At 41.4% G+C, this 21,810-nt stretch overlaps 1 protein-coding gene across 2 annotated transcripts in view; it reads right to left on the bottom strand.

Annotated features, from left to right (window-relative positions):
* CCDC88C (coiled-coil domain containing 88C) overlaps positions 1-21,476 on the bottom strand; it is a 97,407-nt gene extending 75,931 nt beyond the window's left edge. For both annotated transcript variants that reach the window (XM_061359912.1, XM_061359913.1), the window contains exons 1-3: positions 21,030-21,476; positions 20,844-20,944; positions 12,392-12,500 (exon numbers count right to left, since the gene is read on the bottom strand). In XM_061359912.1, the coding sequence (XP_061215896.1) occupies positions 12,392-12,500; positions 20,844-20,944; positions 21,030-21,089 (270 nt within the window). In that variant the 5' untranslated portion in view covers positions 21,090-21,476. The remainder of the gene's footprint in view (positions 1-12,391; positions 12,501-20,843; positions 20,945-21,029) is intronic.
* Between the last annotated feature and the right edge of the window lie 334 nt (positions 21,477-21,810).

The raw sequence follows: 21,810 nt of genomic DNA, 5'->3' as shown, positions 1-21,810 counted from the left end.
GGTGGATAAAGAACTGGCTGGATGGCTGCACACAAAGAATTGTGGTCAATGGCTCAATGTCCAGCTGGAGACCAGTAATGAGTGGTGTCCCTCAGGGATTGGTCTTGTTTAACATCTTTGTTGGCAACATGGACAGCGGGATTGAGTGCGCCCTCAGCAAGTTTGCCGATGACACCAAGCTGTTGGAACAAGTCCAGAGGAGGGCCACAAGGATGTTCACGGGACTGGAGCACCTCCTGCATGAAGACAGGCTGAGAAAGTTGGGACTGTTCAGCCTGGAGAAGAGAAGGCTTCGTGAGACCTCATAGCAGCCTTCCAGTATTTGAAGGGGGCCTATAAGGATGCTGGGGATGGACTCTTCAATTAGGGACTGGAGTGATAGGACAAGGGGTAATGGGTTAAACCTTAAATAGGGTAAGTTTAGATTGGATAGAAGGAAGAAGTTCTTTACTGTGAGGGTGGTGAGGCACTGGAATGGGTTGCCCAAGGAGCTTGTGAATGCTCCATCCCTGGCAACGTTCAAGGCCAGGCTGGACAGAGCCTTGGGTGACACCGTTTAGTGCAAGGTGACCCTGCCCATGGCAGGATGATTGGAGCTAGGTGATCTTAAGGTCCATTTCAACCTTAACTACTCTATGATTCTATGAACACATTTATTTGTCACCTCCTTTGCATATTAAATATGGTTGGTGGATGCAGCCAAGACTCCAGTGTACTCTGAAGTTTTCAGTTAGGAAACTGTATTTTAGCTGTTACAGAAAGAACAACATACCAGGGAGTTGTTTGTGCCTTATGCACCATTTTGCAGCATTTATCCAACTAAAAAATAAACTATCCTTCACTATTAATTTTGTTGACTTATGAAAGATTTTGAGGAATTAAGTGTAATGCAATATGATGGGAGGGACTTGCATGAGTATCAGTAAGACCAAGGTGTTTTGGTTTTGGTTTGTTTATAGGAGGGGTGGGTTTAATGTATTTTATACTTAAGATTATCCCTTTAGAGTCTCAGGTTGTAGCTTAAGTGTATTCCTACTTGTTTGCAAACAAAATGAAAAGAAACTTGAAATTATCTATTCTTTATAAATGGGTGACAGAGTACAGGCCTGTCTGCAAATTCTGTGTGCTGGAGGAGCACAGCAGTTCAGACTGTTATAAACACACCTGCTTTTTACTCTGTCACAATAAATCAGCTCTCATTTGAATGCATCTCTCTTACCGCCAGGTTTGGCATAATGATAAAAGCCTGCAAAACTAAACCTCCAAAACTAGGTGCCCTGCTAAGCTCAAGACTGTAAAAGCGAGCCAGGTTGGGTCCTTCTGCAGATACTCAAACAGTTGCCATAAACACTGCAAAAATCTCCAAGTAGTACTGATGAAGTGTGATAAATACCTTGACACTGGTAAAGGCTGCAATATGCTGTCAAGGAGAAGAGCCAAAACAAACCATGATCTGGCAGACAGCTCCAGTTTCACAATAGCCAAGGGTATCAAAGCAAAACTACTTAAAGACCCCACCACAGAAGATGGCTGGCATGTCAAGTTATATTAAGTCAGTGCCACTTAAGAACAGGTCCTATGTCATACAAAAAAAAAAGTGATTGCAAGTTAACCAAGATGCTTCAAGAAGCAAGAGGCCAAACTATAGCTGCATCTTACAGAAATAAGTCTTCAAGCAATAACAAATTATTTGAAAATTAAACTCCTCAATTGCACAGAATTTCAACCCAGCAATTTATAAAGAGGAATGGCTAAGTGAAAAAGCGAGATCAAAAATAATCTTTCCAATCAAGATTTTGGCTCTGGCTCCAAAGGAAATGCATCCTGGAAGAAATGCGAGACAGCTCAATCAAGTTTGAGAATTACAGCAGAGCACTCTGGTTTAGTTTCTTCTGCATGGCTGGTAAAGAGCACTGGAGTGTAAGCAAAGCTTCTAATAATGGCAGCTTTTGTGGTCCTTTACTACAGACTCATTCCTTCTGCATGTAAAACTGTAAAGATACACCCACGTGCTGTTTGGATAAGCATTAGCCCCAAACACTGAAAGTAAAGGCAAAGCCTTCAATACTGACACGCAGCTTTCTCATATTCAGGAAGATACAGGGTGGTTTGGTTTTATAGGTTGGTTGGTGGGGGGGTTTTCCCCACTATTTGAAAGACTGAAATTGAAGTGACCTTGAGACATTAAAAGGCAACTCACTGTAGTTTAATTGTAGCTCTGGTTTGAAGTAACGACACAGTTTTGAGAGACTCCTAGTAACTCAAACAGTAACCAGTCAAATAGAAGGGTTTTGCTGGGGCTTTATGTTTGTTTTTAGAGAACAGTGAAGCATGCTTTATTTTTAAGGTAACTACTTCTAAGGACTGATTCTGTTTCTTTGGAATCTGTATGCTGACAATTGAGCCTTTTATCATACATAGCAATTCTGCATTTAATATCAAACCTTAAGAAGAAATTCACCTCCGTCAAGTTTCTAGTGGTAAATCATTATGACTCCCATGAGACTCCAGCCACTTAGCTTTACTGCAACACAGCTGCTCCAAAATAAACCAGGCATTAACCTCAGTACTACCCTCCCCTTTTCTTCTAACACACACTGGGTGCCAAACAGGTCTTTCTGCAATACAGATTTGATGCTGCACTCCCCTACAAACACCTTTCTGAATATTTTACAGATGGGATCACCATTTACAAAGAAAACAACTCTTTAAAGTGCCACAGGGAATTTATCTTCATTCTTTTGCTCTCAGCCTTATAGCAAACAGCTTAATGTTTTCCAAATCCATTCTTTACTATCAGGTGAATAAAGCTGACTATTTCTAGAACACCACCTAACGTAGTTTAAAAATATCAATAATCCACTAAGTAATAATTTTCACAGAACAAGATGATATTCAAAAGGAATTTTTACATTTTTCCTTTGTGCAAAGACCACAAGTCTCTCCTATCACCCCCAGAGGAGCAGATGTCTATCACTTATCTTGGTCACCTAACAGCCACTAACAATGTCATTCTGTAAGTCTAAAAAAAACAAAACCAAACATCTAGAGACGCTTAATAATGCTAATTATGAAAGAGAACAGACAGTGACAACTCCACAGGGGCCATTTCAGCCTGCTGAGCAGAGTTTTATTTAGGCAGTTTTACTGGCCATATGAGGACCCAACAGAATTTAAACACTTAAACCCCTTCAGCTCCATTTCTTAATCATAATGGGAAACAGGAGAGGCACCAGCTCTCGCACAGCATATATTCAAACAGTCCACCTAAACAGCTATAAAAAATAAAAAGTTCTTCTGCTTACAGTGTACACACATTAATTTGCTGCATTATTTGCTCTTTAGAGTTTGCTTTTTTAAAAAAATAATAAATTCTTCCTTTAAAAAAAATACATTTGCAAAATGTGAGACATATGCATGGATCAGCAAGTCAGCATTTCAATTTCTGTGCATTCATGATCAGGTGCCTTCCCTAATTTGTGCTGGTGTAAAGTCCATGCACTATGTAAAGCAGGGAATACACCCTTCCCTGTGGTTTGTCATCAGCAAAGAAAGCAGTACACTGAAACTTCCTCCTGTCCTCATGTCTGTTGCTTCCCCAGGTCCAGAGGCCTGCTCCAAAAGCTAAATCCCATCATTCTTAACAAGGGTGGGTGACTCCACAACCTCCATGCCTCTTTCTTGGCTTAAGAACATTCACATTTGCCAGAAGTACAAGATGCCATCACAAGCCTGAACAGACCTTTACCATGCAAACCACACTTGGTTCTCAGAATACAACTGTGTATTTGGAGCTAATGTTCTACCCAAGATCTCCCACACATTTCTGAAACTGATAATCACTCATTCAAAGCAACAGATAAGCACTGCTTTAAAAGACATCTCAAATATCAGCCCCAGATGAAAACACTCTGGGGAAGAATTGCTTACAGGTCTTGTAAGTCCTTAAGAAAAAGCAGTGCCCAAGAAAGTGAGAGTTTGTTACAGACCCTTGTAACAAAAGTTAACAGCAACCCTGCTGGAGTGAAGAGCCTAAGCAAGCTGAGTGATAGGCATAGAGAGACCTTTGCTCACTCCACATCGTAGGGTCAGAGATATCACTGGAACTGATGGGAACGAGTCTTGACACCAAACCTTAATCCAGAGTCAACAGTTGGGTAAGAGCAAGACTGTGGACTGAATCCAGTGTGCCACAATATAGCATGTGACAATAAGCTCACTGTTAAAAGCACCACGCTGGATTAAGCAACACTTTCATAGACAGAACATGCAAACAAATTACAAACATAAATCACCTTTTAAAAAGCATTAAAAGCATTAAAAAGCATTGCTACCTGCCATTAAAAAGCAGAAATTAGTTCTTTGGGAATTGGCATGCAATTCAGGGTTTTGTTTTGCAATCCTATAAATTTGTGGAACTCATCTTCTTGTCTTTAAAAACTTTTTAATGAAAATTACTAAATGACACGGAATTCATTGCAGAAACACAAGCAATAAAGCAATATTTATTATCATCTTCTAGCAAAAATAAATCTCAAAGCTGTTTTCAGCTACAAGTGGCATGCAGGCTGTTTTCTAACTTACCCAAAATTGGTAGGCTCTACTAAACTTAGCTTCCTCCTTGGCAAAATTTCAGCTGACAAGAATAGGACATCTGCCTGAAATGTAGGCAGCAGCATTGAACGTGGCTGTCTGGTGAGACTGAACAGCAAATTACATCCTTAATCTAATATCCAAAAATATATATGTAGTATAGGACTGAAATACCCTGTGATTTTAGCACTGGTAATCACAGCCATAGTCTAGGAGATTAACATTAGGCCTTGGCTTCCATTAAGAAAAAAGCCTCACACACTCTCACATTACCCTTTTTTAAACCATATAAAGGACAGAGTGGATATATTTGGCAATTCAGACATCCCAAGAATTGTTTTCAATTAACATGTCAGAGGTTAACTAAATACTGCTGCGTGGGAACCAAACAGCTATTCCATACTGTAAAAATTTTACAGGCCACCTCCACTTGCCTCTGTATTTTAGGACACTGCTCCCCTTTTCTTGGCTCAGTTTCTTCATTTGTCTGCACAATGAATTCACACCCCTTTAGCTTATTAAGCAAAGCAAAGACAAGACTACACAGACACATGCCAGCATATTCTGCCCTTTCCCATATTCTAGCTCCAGGAAATTACATGAATGAAGTAGTTTAAAAGCCACCCTATTCTCTTCCATCTGTCTGAGGTCACCATTTCATTCTGTATTAAAATGCATGTGGAGCCTCAGGGGAATAAATAGGTCTCTTTAAGCTCAGTTCTCCATTAAACCTTCAGACATAATTCAGTATATTGGCTGAAATGCATCCTAGAATCACAGCTAATAATAACCTCAGTCAGGTGCCCAACAGCATGCTACTAGCCATCTGATATGTCAGCACTCACCAACCTGGAAACACTTTTAAAACTGATCTCTGCAGAAGCTTACTTTGGCTCTGGAGCAGCAATGTTTGTCTAGTTCTTCTGGAAACGAGCAAGATAATTTTCACCCACAGAAAAAGCATCAGTCTGGCTGGTCCTGATAAGCCACCTGTCTCAGTCTCTTTCTCACTGAAATAACTTGATAACAGGACCTACACAAAAAAAGCATGATCTTTCTCATGTTCTTATGTTTATTCCACTTGCAGAGTGGTACCACTATTTTAAGCTGAAGGACTAAATCAAAGACTAGTATCACTAGTTTAGCATTTCCCAGGATGCCTCTGCCAAGATCAATTGTACCCTTGCCCTGCACCCACCACCACAATAACCAAATGTCTTTACAATACCGGTCTTATATGCAACCCTCATGTCTCGTGAGCATGCTATTGCAGAACACAAAGTATAATTAAAAACATTTTTGTCATGTGCTTAATGAGGCCTTCTTGGTTCTGAAGTACTAGATAAATACATGTAGACAGTCTGTGCCTGTAGCAAGTTTAAACTAAGAGTCAAATGAAGAATAGGAGTGGAAACAAATATAGAGCAGATAAGGTCTTACGCCATGGTGTGCCAGTGGCAGTATTTCCCAAGTCTGAGCCCACTGCCTTACTGAAACACAGAGCATCTCTAGTACTAACTTACTTATCATAGTTAACTTCTTTATTGTAGACTTCTTTAAAAAAAAAAAAAAAAGAAAAAAAAAGAGGCACAAAAGACACAGGTTTAGTGGCTACTCACCACCATTTCTTTGTGCAGCTGTAACTTAAGGTCACTAGAACATGCATGCTACCTTCAGTAGGTGCAGCAATACAATTGCCAATGCAGAAATAATTCAGGAGTTTGTATGCATATAAGCCCACTCAACTGTACAGAAAAGGGAGTTGACACTTAAAAGTGCATGCGGATCACCAAAGTATTTGAATTAGAAAGAGCTTATCTGTTGAATCTTTTATCTTGCTCTTGAGAAAGCTGACATTCTCAGTTAATAGTCTTGAAACTTAAAGCTCAAGATGAGGAGTTGCTGAACTAAGATCTCTAGGGAACAGGAATCAAAAGAAAGCATATTGCGTCACTCAGGCATATTGGAGTTTAACACACCAAATAAACAAGGCTAGCAAAAGAAAGACTTATCTAATTCAGTAGGCAACTGTGGGTACAAAATCCCCCCCCCCTCAGAACAGAACAGTGCTTTTTGACTTTAAGGGTGTATGTGTTTATGTGCATTTCTAGCCCCTTGGTGTTCACCTTGCTAAGTACTGAATTACCAGCCCACTAGAACTAGCCTGCCTAGAGACGGGAAAGATTTCAATTCACAAAAGAGGACACTGCTACTTCCACAACTTGATTTATAGCTTGAGTACAACTGCCAGTCCATAATTCGTGCCCAAATCTGGAGCTCCAAGTCTGAATTCCTCTTCGTAGTCCAGTCAAGACCTCTAAGCCTGACTCAACACTTCAAATACAGAAGCAGGAGCTGTCTGCTGATCTGAAAGCTACTGGTATCGCAAGACCTTTGCTGACCCACCAGGAGAACCAGCTTTTGCCCCAGCCTGAAGACAGAACAGTCTCACACAGCCAAGGCAACACAACAGCAGCTCACAGCCATACAGCCACCTAATACCTTGTAACATGCTGAAAAAAACCCTGCTGCTTGTACTTTTTTTACACAAATACGGAGCAGCCAAGTAAAAGGATACATGTCTGTAGACACATGCCTTAAAGTGAGGCATCCTTGCTCACTATTATTTCTGACTCCAGGTAAGTGAGTTTAGGTGGGAAGGGTAGGATTCGTGGTGTTAAGTTCCTAAAAATTCAGTAAATGGTTTCATTTTTCCTCCCCCATCCTCACTTTAATGGAACTGCTAAGCATTACAAGTTTCTTCTTGAAGCTGCACAAGCCACACAGTCATAAGTGGTTTCAGAACTGTGTCTTGGTACATTCTTATTTAATTTTTTTTTAATTAAGATATATATCCAACCTATTTGAAAACATGAAGCAATCTGCTAGGTACTTAGTGGCCACAACTGCCACTTCTTTTTCACTTTCTGCCTCAACTTTTTTATGTAAGTGGTAGGAATTTTTGCTTGGAACTACAGTATATACTGTAGGAGTGATTACTGGCATTTTTGAGGGTCAGCAAACCAGCTGACATCAAAACAGATGTTGTCAGAAATTTTTATGTATTTTAGAAACTGCTATCAAAGTGCTGTTTAGCTCCTCAGAAAAAGCCGCTACACCCAAGGATTGACACATGAGCAGAGGAAGCACAGCAGAGCCACTTCAAGCTTCCCCTGCCTGCCTGCCTTAGGCCTCTCTCAAAATTCTGTAGGTACGAGCATGTTCTCCAAGTGTTGCAGACGTCAGGACAGCTGCTCTTACATGGAGACTACAGGATTTAAATATTGTCCACAGCACAGTGAAGGCAGAGGCTAACACCCTTCAGATTTTCTAGCTTGCTTGTTCTATCACAAGAAGTGACAGAACCAGCAACAGTAATAGCTCTTGAATAGGTTGTTGCAGCTTAAGGGCTTTTTTGTGTGTGTGTTTTTTTGTTGCCTTTTTTAAACAATACCAACAAACTGTAGTACTAACAAGGTTAGTACTAACTCTGCCAAAAACAGGGATAGTGCCACACCACTATGAAGATAGTTGCTACAGCTGTGATGGATTACCATTTAGAAAAGAAGCACAAGGCCCCAGGGAATTAAGGCCATAACAGCTCACTGGCAACATGGATCAAAAATGCTCATTTCAATGAAGCCAAGCATTGCTCAGTCTTGCAGTACTCACTCCTGAACTATTTTCAAACCAATTTAATTGGACCAGTAGATAAGCCTTAGTGGAACTCAAAACAGAAGCATTTCAAAGTGAAGGCGGAGCTCAGGAATAGCAAGATCATTTCATTTGTATGAGACTGAACTAGCTAGTGTTGGTTTAAGGACCAACATTCCCAACCATGTTATCTACACAAGCCAGCAGATGACAGCTGGAAGTCAATCTTTTCCACATACACCAGTTAGCTGTAGTATGTAGACTTCACTCTTCGACTAGGATGCACAACACCTGCACCAATGAGAAGTGGATCAGCACCTCTTCTCCAATACATTCAGTTCTCTATTGAATCCTTCAATCAACATCACTGCAGTCACAGACAGTAACCTGTAATCCTCTGTGCTAAACCATTTCTTACAAAAGCATTTTGAATTCCAGTTTAAGGACAGCCAAGTGTCTGGATTCAGTCAAAGCAAGAAAAGACAAACAAAACTCACACCATGAGAAACAAACACATTCTGCCATGCTCAGCCTTTTCCAAGATACAGCACCAACTGCAGAAGTTTTATGACCAGCCGTTTCTCCAGTGAACTAATGCTATAACAGTTATTAAATGCAATTAAAGACAGATTCTCTTGAATGCTCATGAAATCCCACAGCAAAATGAGTCATTTGCCTGGTCCTGGTTTCAAAAGTGGGACCTCTTGCCAATCACAGACATGCAAAGGCGCAACTGCTGAGAGAGCAGGAAACGCAGACATGTTGACTGCTACCACCAGTTACAAATATTACACACGCTATGAAAAAAAAAAACAACCACCACCAAAGCCTCAGCAACCAATATTGTCCCTCATTTTAACAGTCCTGACACTACATTTTTCCTAGTAGCCACCAACAACCCAGTTTCATGCAGCTGAAAGTTGTGAGAATACAACTCTCCAAAAAGTTTTTAATGAACAAATTCAGTTTGCAAACTTCTAAAAATTAGAGCTTATTTGAACTTAAAAATGCTTCTTCATTGCATTTGCCACTCCTAAGTTATGCCTGCTGAAGCACAGGTAAGAACCAAACTCTATGGCTCAAACCAGAACAAAATTCCACTAATAACCTGGCTTGCTCATTGTCATTCCCTGCACAAACCCTCAGTCTGAGAGATCAGGACAGCCACAACACTGTGAAGAATGCCTGGATTCATGCTTTTGGATTAGACCCAACCTTATTTTCTGAAGATAATAATATTAATTTCAGATAATAATTAATATTATCTGTATTAGTTAGAATTTTGCTTTAACAAAGATTATCTACAGATACGTAAGAAATCTGATATTAGACACAGATAAACTAGACAACTGTGTGATCTGAAATGTCAACTACCTTCTGAATATCAGAGTTAATTTTAGTAGCCAGTTATGTCACCTTCCTCAGATACAGTTTACAGTACCATAAATTTATGTCATACTCTTGATCAATCCTGCCCAGTGCAGAGAGGGGCAAGTATTGTTTCATACCTTCCAATGTCCTTCCATGAAGCATGAGGTGCCATTTTCCTCATTCTAGGAGACCTAGAATTTATGAAGCTGTAAACTTTACTTGGGTCCATTAAGTGAAAGGGAATGTAAAATATCAAGGCCAACACTGTATTTTTAGAGCTCTTGTTTCTCTTGAGGAAGCAGCAAATTCATGTTCCTATTGTTTGTCAGGAACTTTTTTCCCCTCCCACTTCCAGTCTGCAATCAAATTTGACTATGTTTTCAGTCAGTAAGACACTACACTCATTTAAACTTAAGCTAGTATATTAATACTACTTCAAACGACGCCCACAACTTCAACCTACTTAAAAACATCTCTAAACACTGAAGAGGGGCCTAACAATATTTAATATATCCCAAAGCAGCCACTTGGTTGCATGTTAAAAAACAAAAAAAATAAGTAGATTCTACAAAGAAATGTTCCAAACATTTAACAGACATTAGTACAGATGCAACATTATACTCCAAATCACTTAGAGCTTGGCTACAGCATAGATGGCCTTAACTCCACCCAGACTATGGAGAGTTGAAGGCTGCACACCACCACATGAAAGGGATTCTCAGATTACCATCAAGACCTTGGGTTTGCCCTGAAAATGCAATTCTGACAAGGATAAGTACATTTATTATATAATGTTATCATCACAAAAAATGTGATTTTATTTTAAACTTTGCTCTAATTACACATTTTCAGGACCAAATGCAAAGAATGATCAGTTCTCACGACTCTCAGCTTTTTTTACATAAGTATATGTAGTCCTCAGGCAACAAGATGCATGGTGCTTAATTTCCTGGCTACAACAGGAACCTCACTGTTACACTTGCGACAGCAAACCTCAACTACTGTTTCCCATTGAAAACTCTGTCTTAACTTATTTTAGTCATTGCTAGCTTTACTGAATTATGATTAGACAACTCAACAGCTAGGTCAACAAAACACTAAGCAACATATCATATAATTATGAATAATTTTTCTCTTTTTATGAACCTGAGCTCTGCTCAAGTACTCTTTAAAGAATTTGTATTATCAGCTCCAAGACAAAGTAGTCACATAAATAAAATGCTTGAGTTTCAACATCGGATGGACCAGACTCTTAGACTGTAAATCTTGTCGGGGTGAGGAGAGAGGAAGACAAACTAATCCTATCCTTGTCCTTAAACAGTCCTTTTTCCTTGTAGACTCCATACATAGTTACACTGTTCAGTGGGTAATAAAGAAATAAAATACCCACATTCAGCCTCCAGTTATGACCAAATGAAATTTCCCCTCTGAAAAATCACAAGTCTCAGGGATGACATCACATTGTATTAGCATCTCCAGTTTTCAACAATCAAGACGCAAGTCATCTGTCTTCAGAAATACATGACACCCTTCTACATAATATCAAAACAGTTACACACTTCATTTTACTAGTGAGCTGCTGGAACTTGCACAGATGAATCATCTACCCCATACTTTCCACAAGTCCCTCTCTCTTTTAGGCTTCCTTGAACAAGGTCAGAAGCATAATAGTGGCAATAATATGAAACAGAAGTAGGCAATAACATGTAAGACAACAGCATCAAAAAGGACTACAATAGTTAAGCATTTATTCTCTTCTGCATGTACAAAAAAAACGAAGTGTCCAAGATGAGCACACTGACATCAACTCCTACAGTTTAGCTGTTTTGTCCATTATAAGCTTAAGACACATACATAGAGGCGCATTTTAACAGCCCTCATTGGTTTCAGCCTGGTTTATAACGCACAGCATTCAAATCTGGCAAAAAGATGTGTAGAAGAAAATAGTAGAACATTTACTCCTCTCATTAAGGAGTCTAAATGTACACTACAGTGTGTATACAGAAATTCTATTTAAAATAACTGAATTCACTTCTATGGCTTTCCAGCAGCATCACATACGTATCTAAGTCTGCAAAGGTGCTCATCTGTCACCACTCTCATTTTAGAGAAGCACTATTACAGCAGAGGAACCCTGACAGTCAGTTCAAGGATGATGCCTAAGAAGAGCACTGTCTGTAAGAATTTGCAGTAATTCCTGTACTTGAGTCTCTTAAAGGAGGAGTTCAGAACAAACAACTGCTTTAACACCCAAGAAAAGGTACACAGCATACAATGTCTACCTTCAAGATAAGAACAGATTTATTTTTCCTAATTAACACTATAGCAATTTGACATTTATATTCTAGCATTAAGTACAATTCTTCATAACCACTTGCTTGCTGGCAGCCTCTTTAATAAAAAGTCACTTGTTTTAAATTTTATACCCAAAACTATTACTCCGATGTCAGCAAATCCCTTCACATACACAGCCTGCAACCTCACCACAAAAGAACCTTTTTAATATATGTACTATCCAAGCACTATCATACCCTTTGAGCACATTTCTTCTTTGAAAGAAGAGGGGTGCAGGGAATCAGCCTCTGGCCATGAGAGGCAGGTAAGGCAGGTGTATTGTCACTTCATAAGGAAAGCATGGCTGAATGTACTTTTACATAAACACAGTTTCCTCTTTATTTCTTGTAGCAACTTCTGTTTGAGCCACTAGCCCCTGCACCAGCTGAAACATTATAGCAATCACCACAGATCAATGAGCAGAGAGATGAAATCTCACCTGGTAGTAAGTCTTAATGTTTCTGACTAAGATAGTCAGGTTTTGAACCCGGAGATAGGTGTCATTATTTACATGCTTGTTGACACACTGGTTGGTTGGTCGAGGATCTCTATTAAAAGAGGAAAAAGAAAACAAAATATTACTATTTTACTCAGTACTAAGATTTAATATCTTAGTAATACACCATCAGGAAAACCCTTAAAAATTTACCCATTAAATGTGCTGACATCATTATATAGGATACACATACATTAATTTACAATGGAGAAAGCTCATTACCTTTGCCCATATGTATAACTTGGAAATTTCCATGAACACCACAAAGTATCATACTTTATAGTTAACCCACACAGCAGTTCAGGGCAGCTTCCCTTCCTATTTGTATTTCCCCCCCAAAAAGAGCATATTTAGCTTGTACACACTAGATCAAAGCAGTCTCTGATAATAAGGGGTTTGTTTAGCTTACTCAAATAAAGGGAAGCCTAGGAAAGACTACCATGCTTTCCTTGGCTTTGGAAATTTTTTGACAAGAGAAGGGTGTTAACGCTTGATGAATGCAGAACCTGTATCTATTATACACTGAAGTGAAGGGGAAAAGAAACACTGCACTTTTATTATACTGTATCATCTCACTAGATGTTACTAGATGTAACCCTACAGTTCTTGTTTCCATGTGAAAACTCATGTAAGCAGCAAGCTATTATGCCACTAACAGTGACCAAAGTCTACAGCCAGAAAGGGAAAGTTTTGTACAGCAGAGCAATACTCATATATCCACTGTGCCTCATAAACACTCTACTGGGCTTCAAGATATGAATAAAACATAAACACAGGTAGAGATATAAGCAAGACAAGAAAAAAAAGTTGGTGTAAAGATTTCAGGGAAAGAAGCCTAAAGTTTGTTTGATTTTAAAGGAAGCAAATCAAAATTGTACCTAATTTTTTTTTTAATTTCTAAAATAAAAGATAAAACACAGGAAAAAAGCTGCAAATAATTTAATATGTCTGTGTACACCCTAACACGCTGCAAACTAAAGGAACCTGAAAACCTTTATCTGCTAACACCTTAGATCAAAGTCTTGTGCTTCCCCTCTAATAAATACTCTTATCAGCAAACTTCCACACAATCCAAACACCTGCCTCCCAGAGCTCTGCTCGGTGGCTGTTAATTAAGCCATTCACAGCTCTTCCAGAGCTAAACAGTGAACTCCAGCAATGACAAGAAAATAAGAGAACTGATCCAATATTTATTCTTAAAGTGTATCTGCCAAAGTTTACATAAGTACATGAGAGAGCTTTTTGTTTCTATTTCTCTTGAAATGCACAATCATCCCAAAGCATCTCTTTAGTAAAAGCGGTTCTATGTGCATAAATATGACAGAATACATTGATATTCCAGAGATGAGAGGAAAAGGCCATGGCAGCAGATAACATCAGACACAGTATTTATGCACCAGAGTTCAAGCAAACTGAAGCACAGATGACCACTGTGTAAACTAGTCACTGGTAGCAAGACCCTACAGAGCCTTTACAGTAGCAAAGGATTTTGTATACTGACTGGCATTGTAATCAACTACCAAAAAAAAAAGAACAAAGCCTACTGTTAGAAGCTTTTAAAGCAAAGTCTGTAGCAAATATTCCATTTTACTGATGCTCAGATACAGAAGTCATACCCATACACCAACTGACAGTACGGGTCTTTTGCAGCACAGCAAGTTGGAGAAGCATAAATGGCACCTGGGCTTGAACTTGGAAAGTACCAACAAGCTTCAGTACTGTCTGAGCTGAACCCTGAAGGAAGTTGGATGCTTAGCCTTTTTGGTGAGGTCATGACAACAAACCAGGAAGCCTAAAGGGAAGAAATGCACAATAAAAGAGAAGCTGGCCAAACATAAGGATCACCCTACAGCTCTTGTTTCCATGTGAAAGCTCATGTAAGCAGCACACTGCCATGCCACTGTCTGATACTGATCAACATCTACAGCCAGGAAAAGAAAGCTTTGATTGTACAGCTGAGCAATACCTCACAACCCATCTCAAAACTGCATGAAATGGGGCAAAATTCCACAAAACACACCCACAAGCCACAGCAAAGGAAAGCAGATTTATTCAACAGCTGTAGGTAGTGCAACTGCAGGACTTGGGTGAGGTTCTCCAAAGCAAGTAAAAACCAGAACAACTCCTCCTTCCAAGACAAGACCTACTCACCATTTGGCACAGTGGGGCTAGTCATCTATTACAAGAACACAAGTATTGGCAGAAACCAGTCCCTCGGAAATTCTGGGGCTTTTATCCTATCACCTTCATTAATGGTAACTGGTTGCCCCAAGTGCCCTTAATACCACTGACCTCAGGGTCCTCTTAACCTGGAGCCAGGCGGCAGCATACAGTGTCACTCTGGCAGTCCTGCGCCCTCCTTCCTACAAACAATTAAGTTAAAAGCTTTTCTGAAAAGAAAATATAGCTCAAAAAAAAGGACAGTATGGACTTCTGTATATGTTGTGTAACCAAATTTATGCAGCCCTCAGCTCACTTCAGAGAAGACGCTCGGCAGTGGAACTGGAAGGCCAGCACAACCCACACTTCAAACTACCACAGGGCTTACTGTCTCCACATGGAAAGCTAAACAATCCCTTCCCAATAAGCGATATCCCATTACTTCTTCATTTGCTGCCACATTTTTTTCCTAATCCTGGGTCAGATAAGCTCATACTGACTACAGCTGTTGTAGCTCCACAGACAAGAAGCTGGAGGACCTGCAGAAAGTTACTCTTGGAGGCAGTGGGACATTTCCAAAAAAGAGATTTATTCTTTGCCATTTACCAGGTAAGCTCAGTTTTATCCAGCTGAACAGGCAAAACATTTTTTGGCATAAGCATGGAGATGAAGACTACTAATAAGAATCAAGGGTTCGAAGCAAGCATTTATTCAGAAAGAATACATTTATTGCATTTTTCAAACATTTTTCTGCATCACTCCTCCTGCCTAGATTAACTGTGTCACATTATGCGTGGTCAGCTGGATCCCTCCTGCTGCTGCCTTCTCCATGTCATTCACCTGTCTCTGAGCCATCTCAGGGGACATGGAAGGGTTGAGGCAGAGGAGCTAGGAGAGGCAGCCCAGAGGACTGAGGCTACTTGCACTCTCAGGAAAGGAGCAAGCTGCCAGAACACCCACAGCCACACAGCACTTGCTGATCTCAACAGAAGTGAAAGAAGGCGGCTAAAAACCTAGAGAGATTGAGGTACTTGAAGCACTACAATCCATCAGCCTCATCTACAGCAAAGGAAAAGCAGAAAGGGGAAGCAGAGTCCTCAAGGAAAAAAAAAAAAGGCACTTGAGTAAACCTTACACTGTAAGGGGCAAGTTCAATGTTCAGAGATTTTTCTACCATAAAGAAAACAGAGCTGTTGGTACCAAACTTCGCACATTCTAAGACCTGTTTGGTTGGTGAAACCTCTTTAAGAAGAACTTTACAGAAAGAATTTTTAAGGATCACACTGAAAACTAAAGATATTTTTACAACACCAACCAGGGAACACAAACGAATTCCTGAATGTATTTGAAAATACCTGCACAGGACTTCAATGAGAGGCTTTTTCAGTCCCTTGATGTTTGGTCTTTCCCTTACACATACATGTAATGAAAACTACAGCTCCCTTTTTAAAAATCACCTACTTGTAAAGATCAAAAAGTTGCTCAAATAAGACTAAGGTGGCATGACTAAGAGAGGTACTTCACAAACAAGTAAACACCCAAGCCACATGAACAGAAGGAAAGTCTCAAACCTTACTACATAGCCAAACATTTTAAAGAAGTCCTCTGGTTTTACACCTTCATGACTTAAAGGAGCACAGAGAAAAGGTAGGGCCAGGAGGCAGAGGCCAAGTGATGAGTTCAGCAGGCATGAGGCCAGCAGCACAAGTGCTTGAAGACACAACCTCTTAACCAATTAATAAAATAGAAGTAACAAAAAATTATTAAAAAAATGAAAACAATAATTCTCATTTGAGCAATTTCTGACATGTATTTTCATGATTAAGGGGGAAGCCCACAAACCAAGCCCAGTGGTTATGAGACATTAGAAGAAACCACCTATGCCCAGCATCCCATGGCACTTCACTCTGCAGGTAACCCACCAACTGAAAATACACCATTCTTGGACCAGCCTAACTCTCCCATCATCCAACTTCTTCCTCTATCATCAAGTGGGATGATGCCAATAAGGCTGGCAGGGTTTCCAAATTGCCTAGAACATGGTAGAAAAATGCACCTCCAAATGAGATTTTTAATTAAACAGATGCATATCTCCAACCTTCCAGTGTTCATGCCATTTGCTGCAAAACACAAGAAGCATGTGCTCACAACATGGCTGCTCCTGTCATACGGTCCAAATTAAAGACAACAGATTGACAGTACCACAAACCATGACAGGTGTGATTGAAACTGAAAGACCTATTATTGTGCATTTTTATTATGTGATTTCAATGCAAGCAGTTTTATCAGCTGTACTCCTAAGACATATTCCTATTCACTAAACATTTTAACAGCAGAGTCTACCGTCAATTAGAAGAATTGGAACAAGTCAATATGAAAACACTTAGGTGCCTGCATGTGTAAACCCCCATGCTATTTCCCAAACAAAAAGCTTTCTACAGTAAGTTAAACAGGACAAATATTTGCTTATGCTTGTAGGTGTTATGCCACAGCTGCAACTGTAACACTGAAGGCAGTCTAAGCAGTATGGCCACATACTAGTTTCATACCAGAAGTGACACACAATCATCTGAAAAAAGTTCTCTAAATATTGTCCACAGAGAACCTCATTAACCTGATACACATAAATGCACCAGAAACACAGGAACTTGGAATATGGCAGTTCCACTTTGAAGATAAGCACACATTTTTGTATGCAGAGTATTCAGCCAGTACTGCAAGTCTGCAAAAATCAACGTGTCTTTTGCACATTATCAGATTGAGGTATACACTTGGACAGCACATGGGAAAAAGAAACCAGTCTTTTAGAACGAAATGACTTGAAAAAAAATTTGTCTTGTTTTAAAATATAAATGGGGAAACCAAACACTGCTGTCTGTCTCTTCTTATTAGCTTTAACTCATTAAGCATTTAGGCACCACTACTGAGAACTAAGCAATCCTCAGTTCTTTAGAAAGGGTCTTGTTTTGTCAGGGATCACCAGTAAGCTAAGGAATCATGAGCAAGCGAAGGAATCACAGCAAAGCCCAACAGATAGTTACCCACTGATCACACTGTAGTCAGAATCTACATAAGCCCAGGCTGGGTTCGCTTCTTTTGCCCTTGTGCCATGGCTACATTTGGTGAGCCTGAGCAAACTATATTTTATTCAGGCCTAGCATTCCTGGGAGCAGACTGTTTCTGAAAAAGATAAGAGTGAAGACACAGCCTTGTTTTCACCTCCTGTCCCAGCCACCTGTGGACTGGAAGAGTGGTAGACATCCCATATCTCTCCAATGACACAGCTGCCTTAATTATATGAGCCCACTGCCTAAAAAACATTGACTCCATAACTTCAAGCAGCTGGGATCTTCTCTACCCACTTTAAGTTGCCAAAGAGCATTTGAGCAAAATCCAACCTATTACAACAGAAACCAGAGACTGACAGAACTGTACAGCCTACTAGCCTCAAACAGCTAAACCCTTAGTTTCATTCAGCAACCTTCACTCAACAAGTATATCTGTATTTCTTCACAGATGCACCTGTCTCGTTGGTCGTGGATTAAACTTTAAAATCTGCTTAGCTACAGGACAAAGATATTTTATTTTAATAATGAAATCCCCAAGAATTTGGCTTTCAAAATCTCCACTGAAAGAAATCTGATCTGCAGCAAAGTACTGCACCAAGTACTGCATCACACTTGGTGTTTAGATGCAATCTCACGTACACGTTACTTGTGTTCCAGTAAGCAGGCAAGCAGGTTATTTAAGCTAAAAACCTAAAAGTTAAGTAATAAGCATGCAAGGAGACAGCTATGACACCATGAACTTCTTCCACTCTTCCACTCTGCTACCCCCAGTTCTTTGCATGTGTGGGTGCATGCACACATCTGTGCTTTCAGGCAATCACCACTGTCAGGGCATGTCAGATTCTAGCCAGTTTATCAAAGGCCCTCATTAATACAATTTCAACAAGAAGTCTCAAGCCAAACACTAGAAGTCATCTTCAAGGATCAGGACCTGAGAAGCTGATGAGCAAGCATCTAAAATACATGCTTATTTCATTATTCTGAAAGCTTTGTGGGGCAGAAATATGCCTTCAAAGGCTTTCCTGATTTACAGGCAAGCAGTAATTGCATTGCTATTTCTAAAGGTTAAGACAGGAAAAAGTGAAGGTCGCAGCACCTCTCCCAAGTGCTTTGCTAGGTTGGGATACATAAATACAACCACAACCCTTCCTAAGTTAAATAGTGCTGGGCTCTCGGCAGAAAGCTCTTAGTTTCAAGCACCGAGGCACCCCATTTGAAGTACCGCCAAAGCAGCCTAACAAGGGCGGATAATGTCCCAGTCTCCTGCTCTGCACTGTCTGTGCATCCCCCACTTAGACTTGTGGCAACACTGCTGGGAGACATGTTTTTTGGGAAAAACCAAACTTATTTAACTGATTGCCCAGGGCAAGTAAACCTGCCAGGGCATTTCTCACAATCACACGGTACCTAACAAAAATACCAACTAGTGTCACTGCACTCAGTCAGCCTATATGCTTATCTTCATTACTTCCAGGAGATCTTATCCTTCACTCTTTGTCCTCAAAGCATTGTTAAGTTTCTCCACAGACTTTAACAATTTTATATCTCCTTAGACATGTTTCAACAGCTAACTACAAATATTTCTTTGCACACACCACGGGATAAATCACTTCTAAACCACATCACTCATAAGAACGCCACAATCATTCAAAAGCCACATAACTTCAGCCTATTTAACAAAATTCAAGACCAACTAACTATTAAATGAATTTTTCTTGTTTTGAAATGCAAGATTCTTTCACATGTTATTTAACAGTGATAGTTAAGTAAACGTGCAGCAGACTCAACTGCTGCTGTTCCTTGATAGTTCAGTTGGTCATTCCCGTGCCAAGCATAATGGTCATAAAGCTAAACCCAATTTCCCGTATCTTGGAAAACTACAAGTCTGGATCCAAGCACTCATATTCAAGGCTCTAATTTGCAGAAAGTTACCTTTTAAAAGTGTAATTATTCCTTGAAAAATGATGAAATTTATGTCTTCTTTTGTATCAGGTTTCCATCGCAGCTAACACTTTACACCACTAGGTTGTCATCACCAAGTGGGGTGATTGATCTGGATTCTGTTCCAAACCATGAACCTTCACCAGCTACACTAAGTTCCAGTTCACAATCTCCATTGTTAGTTACCGCAAACCAGAAGAAAATGTGATTACCTGTCAGATGGAGCAGCCAGATACCAAAAGATAACAAAACTTGCCAACTTCACTGGATGGAGCAGGGGTTGGAAGTTACTTTTCAGGAATTTCACTTAAAGATTCCAATACAAATTCTTCATTTAAGTATCGGAACTCAGCCTAACGCTGCAAATCACTGGAGCTTCAATTAATTTTATTCACTTGAAAGAATGCAGCACCAAAATTGAGGTATTTCCAAAGGCTCCTCTCTAGTCAAATATTTCTTCCTACAAACGTTGCTAGACACATTTCAGAATACTTAAAAGATGATAGAAAACAGTCAGGATCTGCATGCAGCAGACCATCAACAGGAAAGGATGTGGTTAAAAGAAACGTTCAACTTCTACCAACCATTCATTTCAACATTATAGTGTTTTCAGTGTTTGCTCTTTTAACCTACTTATAAGTAAGTTTCCTGAAGACACATCCTTACAGTGCTGCCATAAAGAGATACCGGTGAAGCTGGGCTTTTTTTTTTCCTAAATTACACATTTAATACTGAAGCTTACACAAGAGCAGACCAACTTCAGATGAGACCCCTCCAGTAAAGCTTCATATGATAAAGCACTTTCATTTCCTTATTTGTATGCAATATACCTTCCCCTACAGCATATATGAACAATTAAGAAAAAGTAACTGTTGAGGCTGGGGGGAAGAGAAGTAAAGGGGAAACCACCACCAAAAGGGAAAAGCATTAAAGCGTGTTTTAGAGAACCGAGTTCGCTTGGGGCGTTTTTTTCCCTTCTGTTTTTGTTAATTTCAAAGAAAACCAAAAGGAAAAATCCAAACGTGGTGCTTTCGCCCTGCACCCGGTCCTTCCAGCCTGTCCGCTTTCCCAGCGGAGGATAAAGACGACGCCGTCTGCAGCCGGACACCGCCATTTGAAGGGACCACCTCTCCTCCGGCAGCCTCGGCGCCCCCCGCGGGTGAGGGCCGAGGCGTGCTCGGCGCTGCCCTCCCCCGGCACGGTCTCTCCCTCCAGAGCCCACTCACATCTGTAGCATAATCTTGTTCAGGACGACGCCATCCACCAGGTCCATATAGATGCCGAGGTTGTCCTCGTCCCCGCTCCCCAAGGCGCCGAAGGTTTTCACCTGCCGGAGGAAGGACAGTAGGGTTGGGGGATGGCGGAAGGGCCCGGCTGCTCACCGGTTGCCCCCCTCTCCCCGCTCTGCTCACCCAGGTCACCAAGGGGCTCTGCAGGAAGAGCTCCAGGAGCTCGGAGACGGTCACGTCCATGTCGCCGAGTCCGGCTGGCAGTGGCGGAAGACTGAGGGAGCAGGGCCGGCTCACTCAGGAGACAAAGGCGCGTAACCCATGCCCCGCCGCCCCGCTGCCCGCCGGGCGCTGCCTACAGGAGAAACAATGCGCGGCTCATCGCTCCCCCGCCCCGCGCAGGGGGGGAAACTCAGGACCGCCCGCCGCCGCTCCGGTCCCTCCTCCCAGCAGCAACAGGCTGCCCTTCGCCCGCTGAGCTCGCCCCGCAGCTGCAGGAGGGGCGGCCGGGACAGGAGCGAGCAGCGTCGAGAGAGAGAGGCGAAGGGCAACAGCCGTCCACGGCCAGAGGTGGAGGAGCAAAGCTCCCACCGGGCTGATCCGGGCAGCTCCCAGAAACTGCGCAGCCCCAACTCCTGCACGAGGCTACCTGTGGCGACGCACGCCCTGACCCGGCAATTAGACCCGGGCCGCGGCAGCTCCGTGACGGACGCTGCCAGCCGCGAATGAGAGGACCGGAGAGGGTCGGCGCGGCCAATAGACGGCGCCCCTGGGCGGCAGCGGGAGAAAGAGAGGGAGGGAGGCAGAGAGGGAGGGGGCAGGCTGGCGCGGGCAGGACGCGGTGCGAAGCCGGGGGGAGCTGCCTGTGCTTGCTGCAGCTGCCCGTCGCATGGCCTGGAGGGAAGGGACAGCGGGTGCCGGCGGCATGTTCTCCCGTCTGCAGCAGAGCCCGGCGGGGGGTGGG

Source organism: Neopsephotus bourkii, unplaced genomic scaffold (genome assembly GCF_033783945.1).
Source record: "Neopsephotus bourkii isolate Nb327-2 ecotype Australia unplaced genomic scaffold, CSIRO-AGI_Nbou_v1 NB_998, whole genome shotgun sequence".
NCBI lineage: Eukaryota > Metazoa > Chordata > Aves > Psittaciformes > Psittacidae > Neopsephotus > Neopsephotus bourkii.
This window is presented reverse-complemented; position numbering and strand designations above follow the sequence as displayed.